This window comes from Stegastes partitus, unplaced genomic scaffold, assembly GCF_000690725.1.
Source record: "Stegastes partitus isolate 25-593 unplaced genomic scaffold, Stegastes_partitus-1.0.2 Scaffold84, whole genome shotgun sequence".
In the NCBI taxonomy this organism is placed as follows: Eukaryota; Metazoa; Chordata; class Actinopteri; family Pomacentridae; genus Stegastes; species Stegastes partitus.
In genome coordinates, this window is record NW_007577815.1 from 568,110 (window position 1) to 581,109 (window position 13,000).

Consider the following 13,000-nt stretch of genomic DNA (forward strand, 5'->3'; position numbering starts at 1 on the left):
TACTGAGACGCTAGAACAGAACAAATCATCTTTAAAGGTAGTGGAGCTGGATGATTCTGCAATAAGTTATGATTCTTGACACAAAAATGGTTACAGTTTTGTGGGAAATGACTTTGCCTGCATGGTGTTAGTGATGATTCACAGATTGCCAACATTAGACATATGGACAGTGTTTGTGTGTAATCACGTATTGCTGCCTCAAACTGACAACGCATCCTTTACTGCCTATATTGCTTAGTCATCTTCTATCATTGCAAGTGTTGTGGTTCATAGTCCACTAACAAATGTGTAGCCCAGTGATCTAACCAGCACACAGGCTTAACGTCAGTGCAGCAGGGAATTTAAATCATATTCAAGGCAAGTGTGGCATTTTTACGTCAGTACACAGAAAGTTTCCTACATTATTTTACTCCTGGTTAACTGAAAACACACACACAAACAATGAAGAAAAAGAAAACAAGAGAACAGCGAGAGTGCTTCATTTTTATTGTTTTCTTTTTGCATGCTAGGTTTTACTAAAATAAAGCAATCGCCTGGCAAAAAGTACAGGACCTGAAAGTGACGGAAAGCAACAGATAAAGAATATTAAAGAAATGTATAAGGAAGCCCTGTGTAACATTGTAATAAACCTATCTATAAAGCAGACAAGTACAAGGGAACCCAGTGTGTGGTTTGGTTAGCATCTAAGGTGTGCCTGTTATAATCAGGAATATGACAGAAGTGTAACAATAAACCAGAAGCACAACACACACACACAGAGGATTTAATAACAAACAAAGGACATCTCTCGATCAGGCGACTAGAGCCAGTCAAACCATGGTCACGACAACATTGTCAATCAGCAGGGACAGTTGAGCAGAAAACATTGTTTTTAAATAAAATCACAACCTGCAATCTGATATAACTTAATATACTACACAAATCCCTGAACATTTTATTAAAAGCTTCACGTTTTGATGCTCGGTAATCAGTGCGATCATGAAGACATGCATTCCTGAGATCAGACAGTTACATTTTGATGAATATATCTGAAGGAACATAATGGTCAACAAGAACATCAGAGCTACCATGAAACGATCAACCTGTCCTGAGATGTAGATGCAGTAAAAAGCCGTCTTTGTACACTACGTGGAGTGTACAAGACAGCAAACACTTTATGAACAAGTTACTTCGCAGTGCTCCATGTAGCTGAAAGAAATAAATCACTTTCAGACAGACAAGAAAACAGCTAAATGTAAGCTGTCATTATGGAGTGTGAGGTCATGTGAGGTTGTACTCAAGCAAAGTCTGACTTTGCAGCCTGCTTTTCCCATCACAGCTGACCAGTACAGTAACATGACGTAACTGAAACAGCTTCAGTAAAATACACACTTCATTTGTGTGGTTAAGCCGTTTTTTTTGGTTTTTTTTGTTCCCCAGGCAGAGTAGATAAACCACTCGCCATAAGGCCACCATGGTCATAGTCTTTTGTTTCGCTTCGACTAGGACAGGACATCGAAGTTTTTAAGATGCTACAGGGACTTCATGGCATAATTGACATTCATGAGACAACATCACTTGTGTTTCCTCCTTTGTAAAAACTTTTTGTTTGGCAGAATAGACTCCAGCTAAAACATCACCCTGAGCGGTAGCTTTGTGAGTTGCTGGTGCAACAGATACACAAGCTAACCCCCCAACAGGGCATTAAAACCACATGTGACATTCAAGAGGCAACACTATTGATGCTGCTCATGCCAAGAGCACTTTAGATGGTATTCTTGTGCTATTCCAAGTAGTAGCTTTCAGCAACAACAAACTCACACCTTAAGTGGTATTCATTGGGCGACAAGTTTTCAAAAGGATTTCCTTGAACAATTCCGCCATCTTTAAGACTTACAAAAGTATTCACCATTTTGAACAGCACGCTCCTTGATAATCTCAGCTGTTCGCCTTTGATTAATGTCAAGCAAAACTTTCAGGAGCTCATTTAAATTGGCTTCTCTGCCCACTTTTTCTATCCAAATATTCAGCAATTCGTGAATCATCTCCTCATGGGAAAGGGTCTCTCTGCTTTTGATCACATTGTCGCTAATCCCAAGGTGACGGAAGAACTTCTTGCACTGGTCCACGGCTACTTCTTCAAATAACTCAAAGCAACTCCTGAGAGACTCTTCACCTGCAAACAAAGATAAAGACCTTCAATTCAAGCAGGCTTCACTCTGGCATTTAATCTCCATTGTAGTGCTCACATTTATTGTGAACATTTAGAACTTGTCTATGAGTTTGACTGTGTGGACTCAGTTGAAAAGCAGTGCTACAAGTCAAGTGTTTAGACCTTGCTGTTCTTAACAAAAGTGTACCAAAGTGTCAAACTCATACATATATATTTGAATTTTAGAGAGAAAGATTGAAAATAAAAACACTTTACCATTCACAGGGACAAGCTCGGGAAACTGCCTATCTTCCTAAATAAAAAGAACGGAAAAAAAAAAAAAAAAAACATCCATTAATATCAAAATCTTTACAAGTCATATATTGTGAACCCTGGTGAAGCCCATTCATTCCTTATTCACTTGGCAGTTCAGTGAGCTGAATTGTAAAGCATTTGTTTGCCAAACAGATTTCTCAAAATGCAGCGATGTATGTTCCAGTGTGTGTGTGTGGATGGAAATTAAAGCAAGTAACATCTGATATTCAAGCTGTGATAAGCAACATTCTCTGTTAATGTTAATCTTTTACTGCTGCAGCAGGGAACATGTGAGTCATCAGCTTCTGCTTCCAATAATATTATCACAGCTCTGGACAACACAGTGACAGTAGCCTGCCACAGTTTGACGCTGAATACAGCAAATCAAATGTCTGATAATTCATTGTTTTCTAAAGCCGAGTGTCCCTGGCTTCTAACAGTGCAGGTCAGTGTTGCAAACTCAACTCCAGTGGGGAATTTTGGTTTCAAGACAGACAGGAAAGACTGGAGTGTGTGCTGAGAAAGTAACAAGTCTCACTGCTGTTACAGTAAATAATCAGTGAGTCACTGGGAGTGGTCAATATGTATAGCACTATAACTCTGTGCTGCTGGAGGACAGTGGAAATCTTAACCTCTTAGAAATCTTAAACATTTTTGAATAGCAAATTTTATCCACAACTCAAACTTTGTGGAATTATATGTGTCGCTGAAAGATCCTAGTATACTGTGAAAATGCACGAGTAACACTTTGACAAGACAGCTGTATTGAACATGATCCCTGCACTTTGTCATGTAAAGACTGAAGTGATAAAAGTGGAGAAGAGGAACAGTCAAATCAGTGTAACCAGGCAGCTGAGGGTGTCTGCGCAGTTAAGGTGGCAAAGCATTCCTTAGCAGGAGCAAACAAGGAATAAGCAGCCGAGAAGAAGAGAAGCAGGGACAGAGGGGAGGATGGAAGCAGGGGTGAAGATGAGCTGCTGCTGCTCTCACCCTCCTGTTGGGCTGCCCGGGGCTCTTGGGGCTGGCTTGGGAAGATGCGGGGAAGGCAGAGTAGGACGGGCCGTTTAGACTGTGCTGCGAGTTACTGGCTGAGCTGTTGAGGCTTTCACACAGCATTTTACGCTCATCCTCCACACCGACTGGGGATTTGGCTCTCACCAGTTGCCGGGACAGGCTAAGATTTGTGTTGCTTGGCCTTCGGGTTTCTCCGTCCCTGCATCCTTCAGTGGGATCGGTGTCTGTATAATGCTGGGAAGCACAGGACAAACAAACAGGCGTCCTTTAGATGTAAGAATCATGTTTATCAGGTAAGGGGTGTTGTATTCATCTTTTTTTTCCTTTGACTGAAAATATCCATTACATTTAAATAAACAATTTGCAATCAGCTTAGCTTCCTGCTTCACTCCTGTTCATATTAATCCTGCAGTAATGCCAAAAATAATAGTGACTCACCAGACCAGCTTTCATCCCACCAGGTCTCTGAGATTCTAAGGAAAGGATGTGAACAGAGGATTGTGTCATTTTAAGAATATACCCATACGAGCAGCTATTTAACTTTTGTATGATCTAATTAATCATTCATGCTTTTTGTTTCAATTACAGCTATGCTGAATACCATAGGCCAGAAAAATACTGCTGCTCTTTATGAGCTCTAACATTCATTGCAGGACCTCTGGCCACACCAATCAGCAGTGTCACTGGGGTTTTCATCAGTCAGAAACAAAACCTGACTAACACAGTGCCACATTTTGCTGTCCTGAGCACAGTTACCCACAGCTATGGTAAATGGCAGATTCTGGGAAGGCGGGGGAGACATCTTTACATGGCACAGTCCAAGTGGGAGGGTATTTACTACACCAACCAACAACTGACAGCAGGAAACTTTCAAGTTGGGCCTGAATGATAACGGCATACGCCCATACAGACTGCGCTTTAACAAGTTTACTATGTGAGCCTCCCCTGATAATTACATTATAATCAAATACACCTCATTCTACCTTTGTCAACAATAATTTTTAGTGCCTCATCTGCTGCAACACCTGCTGCTGTGAGCTCATCAACTCAAACCTTTAACGTCATATGTGCCACTGCAATCCAGTTTTGCAGCATTCTGTGCCATACTTCCACAGAAAAACAGGCAGTATGCCAGTAAACTTGTGTGGGGCAATGCCATGTGTGTCAGAGACACAAACGTGATGCACTATAACCATTCATTACTTTTTCATCATCAATCTTTCTGCACAGAGCTAGTGTCTGTTTATTATGGTATGCAGATCAAATAGGTACAGTCCCACTGGTCTAGCCAGAATCCATTGCAGATAATAGAAGGCATATTTTAAAGGGAAAGTTCTGCCTGGAAAACATATTTGTTGTTTAGTTAAACCATGCCAGTCTTGTTAGTCTCATACAAGGTTGTCAAATGCAAATGAAAGCCAGAGCTTCAAGGACTATATGAAGATGTAGCAGCTCTGGATGTACAAGCAACAAGGAGCATGTCAGGTAATTCAGTATCACCTGAGTGCATCTATTTCTGGTGCAAAGAAAAATCAAGTGCAAGTTCTCCACAACACTGAGGCATATTAACACCAGTCAAAGCAATAACAAGCACAGGAGGTGTTTTTTTTTTTCTTTTTACAGATATGAGGCCAAATTAATAGAAAACACATCTACCTAAGGTGCTTGAGAGTTGCTGTATGTGCAGTGTTTAAAAATGTAACTTACTATGTGAGCTGAAATACTTTGCTGCAATAATTTGAATAAGTGTTGCCTGAGTAATGTTAAGGTAATAAATGCCAAACATTTCTCAGCTTACACTGTCAAGTTGGGATGATTTGCCACTTTACTTTGTCTTATAAGACAATTTCTAAGTGTTGGAATTAAGTTGGAACAATTTTCACAATTTACTGACATTTTATATTCAAAAATTATTTATCAAAAAAATAACATATTATCAAATAATGACAATAATAAGCTTCTATGCTGCAAATAAAATATCAATATCAAAATATGTGGCCTGTGTGCAGCTGCACTCCAAAAACCTCCAGCTAACACAGGGCAAAAAGTGAAGGACACCAGTCACCAGTCTGTCAGGGCCGACCCAACTCCAATGAAAATTTTAAGTAGGAAAATACACCTAATGTCTCAGGTGTGGCCAGATGTGCAGCATGCACTTTACTGTGTTATGTAATTCAGTTTGTTTTCTATTCAGACCAAAAATGTTTTCGGGACTTCAAATGAACAACATTTATTAATAGATTCATCAGAACCCAGGAAGGTGTGCACCTACATTCCCAGTGTCTTTGGACTCTTTACTTAACAAGAACATCATTAGATGTAAAGCTAAAGTCCCATAATGACACTTCAGTACCTACTATTGAAGAATGTGAACTTCTTAGGCAAGACGCGCAGTTCCACAGCACAGAAATGAAAATGTGTTGTGTCATACCATGTGCCTTCATCCCCTTTATAAAAATCTAATCCTCTGTCAGGTCTTAATTTCCTGACTGCACCTGTTGATGTTTTGATGTGTTCCGAGTGACAGAAATTCAACATATTCTTTAAAAAATAAAAAGCATACATTTTGGGAAGATTGTTTTAAAATGTTTCCAAATAAAGTCTTAAATGTTCGTCACATTTCTTCGCACTTAATTTCTTGCTTTCATGTAAAAAATTCTTGCAATAAAGATATGCAAACTGTACGCAGTGGTTGTGCATTTGACAAGATGTTTTGTTGTGTATTGTATTGTCTTAATTCCACCTACCTTGTTTTCTACGCCTCCACTTGTATGTAGCAAATATTATTACGCCAACTAACAAAACAGCACCCACGACAATGATCGCAATCACCCAAGCCTTGCCTGAAAAACAAAACAAACAAACAAACAAGCATAATGGTCTACCATCAGCACCACATTACAGATATAATATGAATAACATGTTGAACAGTTTACAGTTTAAGTAAATCTGTCTACAGGGTACTATTGGCCATAAATTTTACACTTTGTTTCTTTTTGGGTGTCGCAGCTTCACATGCGTAAAGTCAGACACTTAATAACAAAAGACATAATGCAGCATTTACATACATGTTTCTACAGTAACCAGGTGACACCAGCTTTCAGAGTACTGTACCTGAGGAAGAGTCAGATTTGGCTTGGATTTTCTTGCACTCTGTGTTGCTGGTTGAAGTGCAGTTCCTCACTGTCTCTTCATCTTTTTTACATCTAGTTTAAAGGCAGATGAATTGAAAGCATGAAAGAATTCAAGTTAGCAAGGCTGTCACAGAAATAGTCATCAATTGAGAAATGAGTGTCACATAAAGGAATGGTCTCCCATCACTCACTTTGAATGAAGTGTTCTCAGTTTGGCTGGCACACACTCACCTTGAACACTTCTTGCATACTTCACATGCTTGGTCAGGATCACAAAATCTCCCTGATTTGCACCGACATTCTGTATCTTGTGTGTGAGTACACGACCTTACAATTTCCTGATCTGAGAGAGTAACATGAAAAAGACCTTGTTAAGTCTGAATTTATGCTCAGAGTACTCTGAAAAGGTTGAATATTGATTTTTTTTTCCTTCTACAGTCATTGGAATTGATAGTGGAAAAGCATCAGACAGAATTACCTGAGCGGCACAGTGTGCACTTGAAGCACTGTTTCAGCCCATTGGCATGCTCGATGAATGTCCCAAAGTCGCATTCCTCACATTTCCCCTTCTCTCCTGCTTTGGTGCAGGGTGATTCCACATGTGTACCTAACACACCCAAGAAATAGAGCACAAAGTGTCTTTATACACATATTTAATTGAGCCTTCAACTAAGCCTGTCACTCTAGCTAAATAATAACCACTCAGACTGCTTCATAGGGCCTGTGATGGATTTCTGGTTCAAGCTGGTCACAGAACTTCAGTCTCTGTGGACTAAATCAAGTGTGGCTCCATGTGGCTTACCAGCTGGACAGTTTAAACAGCAGATGTTGCCATGCGGGTACTCCAGGTTGTCTCTGCAAGAGAGGTCCTGCTGTGTCCTGCTGTCTCTCAAGTCAAGGCCAGACTGTGGATATGACCTCGTGGATTTTGGGAGCCAGATCAATACAGAAAAAACCTTTTGGAAAAAAGATGAGGGCAGTCAGTGTGTAAAATGTTCTTCGTTGTAGAATCAGTTTCAGTGAGCACTTTTGTAACTGAAAACTTAACAAGTAGACCAATTAGTAAGAAAAAATAAAATCATTTTGGTAACATTTTTAAGCAAAATATATCTTTAGGGCCTTCGCCCTATGTCAGCTGGGATAGGCTCCAGCTCTCTGCAACCCTAGTGAGGATAAAGCGGTGTGTACATAATGGATGGATATCTTTAAAGGTTTTCAGTCTAGGACTAGGCTTAACTCCTGTCTGGGGAATTGAACAATCGCCAGTTTTCTTAAATTCTTTTGGGATTTTAGAATGTTGGCCAGGACAAAACAAGACATGTACATATGCGAAAATCTGCTTTTGTAAATAAAAATGGGTTATGTCTTCTGTTTTATTGTCTTTCATCAAATATATGGAATTTTATATACCAAATGATTATTCACAAAAAAACACTGGCAGACGAAAGGATACTGACAATAATCACAAGTGTTGTAACATTATTTTACCTTTATTGAAAAGGTGCAGCTCTTGCGATCTAGATATTGCACTTACTGATTTTGATCATCTTTCAATAATTGTTGAGTTCTAGTTTTGAATTCTGAAAACTGAAAACATCCCCTTGGAGTTTGGGAGACTGTTGACAGTTTAAAGAGCTCAATGAATCAACTGAGAAAATAATCAGCAAACTAACAAAAAATATTTTCCTATTTGCAATGATATTATATGACACAAAAACTTGCAAAGCAATACCATTTACATATAAAGAGCTACCAAGAGCCTTCATTAGTGAGAATTTAACATTTTATTAGCATAGCAGGTGCTGAGTTTTTTTTTTTAATCTTCCTGTGTGTCAAACATTTATATTTGTGTAACTGATAACCAACTCCTTTGACGGCAGCCTCAAGTTCTTTGGCTCTGCTCATAGGAAATACTTACCTAGAGCTGTCATACTCCAAATAAAGAAAACAAAAAAGACAGACGCTTCCTTATATGATTGAGATAACGCAACAATTCACAAGGCTTGGCTCTCTAATGAAAAAACTTACTCCTGTTCAGGCCACTAGCTGGCAAACAAAGTCAGAGTTGAGCAAGTGAAGGGGATTTCCTTCAGATGAGCTCAAAGTCCATCTGCAGAACACAGAAGCAACTAAAGTGGTGAGCTGGTGAAGTTGATGCATGAATGTAGTTTTAAACTCACACAGAGCCATTTCTTGCCACATGCGGACATGCCAGTGCATAGGGCCCCTAAATCACCAGGGTGGCCCCATAGCTGCATGTTCAGTCTCATCTGAGGAGAATTAAAACTAGCCATCTTTATCTGTAGCTATCTTACGTGTTTATTACATCCCTTATATACTTAAAAAAAAAAAAAAAATGTAGGATATAAATAAAATAAGCCACAACGATGAGCTGTGGATAGTGTTTTTGTGGCATAATTAACTTCTTAAGACCTGGCATCGACATGCGTGGACATCACATTTTGGGTTATATTACCACAGTAGTTTTATTTTTGCATATCAAACAAGAGCTTGGGTCTTAAGAGGTTAAGTCACAATTGTTGAACTGTGAGTGATGTGCAGGCCGCAGACAGGTATGATGGGAATGACTGACATCTACCCATCGTTCCCATTAGTGAGGACATTAACGGCAAACAGTGTTATGGCATCAAACAGGAACTATCCTGGTGGGGCAGAAAAATGTAATAAGAAAGAAAACAGAAGAAGGGTAAGGTAAGGCATTTGTTCTTAATGTGGGGTGGATGAGGGGAAGGCGTAATGGGTTTTTAGGGCAGTTAAGTTTGTCATTTGTCCTGCTAGCCAGCTAGTTCAGCTTGCCTTGGATAAACGTTAGTTAGCTGGCTAGGATTTGTGTGCTCATACACCCAGCTTTAGTGTTTGCTTCATCAAAGTTGGCTAAAATAAAATGAACATGCCACATGTGAATAGACTGGGCGTCCTGCCACAGGACTGACTGACGTACATAAGTGACTCCAGACCTGTTTTGTCAGATTGCAGCAGGTACAGAGGTTGTGTTGTTGTTGTGCAGATTATTGCTATGTCATCATCCAGTGGAAATTGTCTCTCCAATATTTGTCACTTAACATTGCTTAATAATTACTTATGATTAATTTATTAAGTTTAATTTGTATTTTATAGGTCTCTAATTAGAAGTGTGCTACTGCTTTATAAATGACACTAATTAATAAGTGACTTACAAATATTAGACCTATTGTTGATTATTTTGGACTATTGTGGCAGTGAATAATTTATCTTCATTTTATTACTTTAACAAGTACAATGTGTAAATAAATGCAGAAACCTCTTAAAAGTGAGAACTTAGTAATTGCGTACATGCTTTACAGGGACACTGTACATGACGATGTTTAAAATAAAAACTAATGGTGAATTCTGTTTTAGTATTAAATCACTGCAATTATAACATAGAAATATGTGCTTATGATCTATTTTGCTTGGTAACCTAGAGGTTTGTCTTTGCAGGAGCAATTCAAAAATATTTTGGAGGTCCAGGTATTGAAGCCGAGGAGACTTCAGAACTTCGTGAACAGGAAGCCCAAAGGACCTTCATATTCCTCAGGAGCGCCTCATGACCAGCAAGTAGAGGGCCGAATCCATCTGCAGATTTACATGGTCAGCTGGGCGTTTTTGGTAAACCAGTAGATCAAGCTGACTGGCCATTAGTTCACTCCCATTCATTCAGGACACGTTTAGTAGGTAGAGGGCCATTTCAGATTAGCCCAGATTTCCCGTTTCCCAAAAAAGAAGATGGTAAAAGCTTTCATCATCATTATTTTTACAAAACATTAGTGAATGGGGAAAAGATGAAGCAGATCTGGATTATCTACTCCAGAAAAAAAGAAAACAAATAAAAATCCTTCACTGCTTTTGTTGCAAGTTATTTTCAAATACAAACACAACTTAATTACAGAGGCGCTGACAAACTGGACAAAAATAGGAACACTTTTGAAAATTCATGAAAGCAGTCCAGAACACAGGACACACGGCAACCTGGAAAGACTTTGAGCTGCATTTACAAACAGGAATGATAATAGACCAAGCTGAAAGGGCACTACTGGAGGCTGAGAAGAGGCCCAGGACAGATATCCTGACTCACTTAGTCTCCATCATACATCCTAGCTGGGACACATCTTACATTGAGAGGACTGTGAAGTTAAATATTTTAGTATTATTTTAGTGTTGGTTTGTTTTCATTGTTGCAGTTTAAAATAGATGCTAGTTTATGCTTTTTTTTTTTTTATTCCAGGCTTTCAAAATTTAAAGTAGGGATGCACGATATATCAGCGACCACATTGGTATTGGCGGATATTAGTGTTTTTACCCCTTATATCGGTATTGGGCCGATTAACAAATTTAGCCGATGTGAAAAACCGATGGCTGTCAAACATGAGTGCCTTCGTCTCTTCATTTGATATTACTGCTATGTCACAGATGTTTTTACTTAAATGGAACGTTTTTCTAAAAAAAAATAAAAAAAAAATAAATCTGTTTTATTTATTGATGTTTAGAGGACTGCTGTATTGTTTTTCTTGTATTATTATTATTGAAAAAGAAATCAGTTTAACTTGCCTGAGTGGCTCAACTTAAGATGTTTAATTTTAATGCGAGAGGTTATCATGACTGTAGCCTGTTTTGCTTGTGAAGCGTAACAGACTGTGGCACTTTCGTGGATCATCTAAAAGTGGTAGAAATCTCAAACAGCATCTTGTATAGAGCCCTGACAAAACTAGAAACGGCCCTGAACTCATGCAACAGGTTTCAAAAGCTCAGCACAAACTCATACAGTGTCACCTGATGCACTGTTATGTCCAAATACAGTCAATACCTGGCCAGATTGAAGGAATAACCAAATAAGGCAGTCACACACAGACCTGATTGTTGTACACACCCAGTATTTCCCAACATCAGAAAGGCCGCCTTACTTTGCATAGACATCACATGTGGGGGCATCTCCCAGCAAGAACGCTCACACTCATATCTCACACACACACACACACACACACACACACACACACACACACACAGACACACACACACGCGCGCGCTGCTACAGGAATTTTAATGCCCTGGCTTAATTGTTATGTAAAATGGCGTGTTTAAACATATTTAATAGTTAACATACCATAAAGTCTATCATCATTACCTGGCATTGAGGGAACGCACATACAAAACTCCGTTCAAAAGTAATTGACCGTGACTTTGTTTAACGCTGCAGAGGTATATAAGGAATTTTAATGAAAACATACAGTCATGTCCCGAATCTTTGGGAGACAGACTTCAAATCGGCCAATAAGAAATACAGAAAACACTACTTTTACTCGCAGAAATCCAAACTTTTGAAGTTTAGTTTTACACTGTCGCTGCCTTTCACCTACATACATTCATACAGTATATCTAAGCCAACAGGTTAGGTGCTGAATCTGGATCACTACACCACTGAACTGAATACATATTGTTGAATATTGCTCAAATAAATTGCTCGACAATTCAGAATATTCACACGAGCGAATCAAAAGAGCACATTCCCAAATAGAGACAGGAGCAACAAACCAGGAAGACACATGGCTGGAGGTGTGCGCAGGTTTTCATTCACTGAGCAGGCAAACGGTACCTGGAAGCTCTGTTGTGCACTGAGTCGGAATGAGTTCCACCGAATGAATGAGTCAACCTGTTACTTTGTCAAGTCTACGAGGAATTTCGCACCTGCACAGCGGACTGACGCAGACCTGCGACATTCTGTCCAGAGGCACCAAACAACCGCAAACTACCGTCCTTTTAAATTAAACTTAATTCGGTGAACCGTGGGCAGTCCTGCCACTTCAACATTCCTAAACAAACAACAGCTAACGATGAAACTTTCTTTCTTATTTTCAGGAAACGCCATTTTCCTAAACAAGCGATCTCAATTAACAAATAAACAAAAAAAAAAAGCTCCTAAAAAGCGTATGTCATTTCAAAGAAAGTACAACTTACCGTATATAGCAGGAAGTTGTTCATCGTTTAGAAGAAATGTCAGAATCCTCAGATTTGAAAAAAGTAATTCCCACAGACTGTTTATACGCGCTTCAAGTGTAAGTTTGCGGCAAAACGTGTTGACCGCCGTCGCGTGAGCCTCTGACCATAACTTTAACCCAGGTGAGCCGGCTGAGGTAATCATAAGACCGGTGGGCGGGTCCACCAACTCAGGAGTAGCCAATCAGCACACAGAGAAAACACAGCATGGCCTATCACTGGGACCTTTTTTTTTTTTTTAACAGAACTTTATTTAATAACAGCTGTACACACAACGGGCTGCATGGTGGCGCAGTTGGTAGCACTGTTGCCTCGCAGCAAGAAGGTTCACGTCCCGGTGGGGGCACCGGGATCTTTCTGTGTGGAGTTTGCATGT

The 13,000-nt window shown here is 39.5% G+C and overlaps 1 protein-coding gene across 2 annotated transcripts; it reads right to left on the minus strand.

The window, feature by feature from the left end:
• Positions 1-469: 469 nt before the first annotated feature.
• LOC103353806 (tumor necrosis factor receptor superfamily member 6-like) lies at positions 470-12,734 on the minus strand. Of its 2 annotated transcripts, none has more exons than XM_008276955.1 (10): positions 12,586-12,734; positions 7,397-7,550; positions 7,073-7,201; positions 6,826-6,937; positions 6,575-6,666; positions 6,208-6,303; positions 3,899-3,933; positions 3,605-3,694; positions 2,408-2,444; positions 470-2,155 (listed from the first exon to the last, which is right to left on the minus strand). In XM_008276955.1, exons 1-10 carry the CDS (start codon positions 12,607-12,609, stop codon positions 1,866-1,868), a joined length of 1,059 nt encoding a protein of 352 aa, XP_008275177.1. In that variant the 5' UTR covers positions 12,610-12,734; the 3' UTR covers positions 470-1,865. The 2 variants fall into 2 exon arrangements, with proteins under 2 accessions (XP_008275177.1, XP_008275176.1); XM_008276954.1 differs by having other exon boundaries at positions 3,437-3,694.
• Positions 12,735-13,000: the final 266 nt, after the last annotated feature.

Excerpts from the sequence above, each read along its gene's own strand:
- LOC103353806 (XM_008276954.1), bottom strand. The coding sequence starts at position 12,609 with ATGAACAACTTCCTGCTATATACG. Across the intron at positions 7,551-12,585 it reads ACAACTTCCTGCTATATACG|GTTTTTTCTGTATTGATCTG; the intron begins GTAAGTTGTACT and ends TTTTTCCAAAAG. Across the intron at positions 2,445-3,436 it reads CCGGGCAGCCCAACAGGAGG|GAAGATAGGCAGTTTCCCGA; the intron begins GTGAGAGCAGCA and ends CTTTTTATTTAG.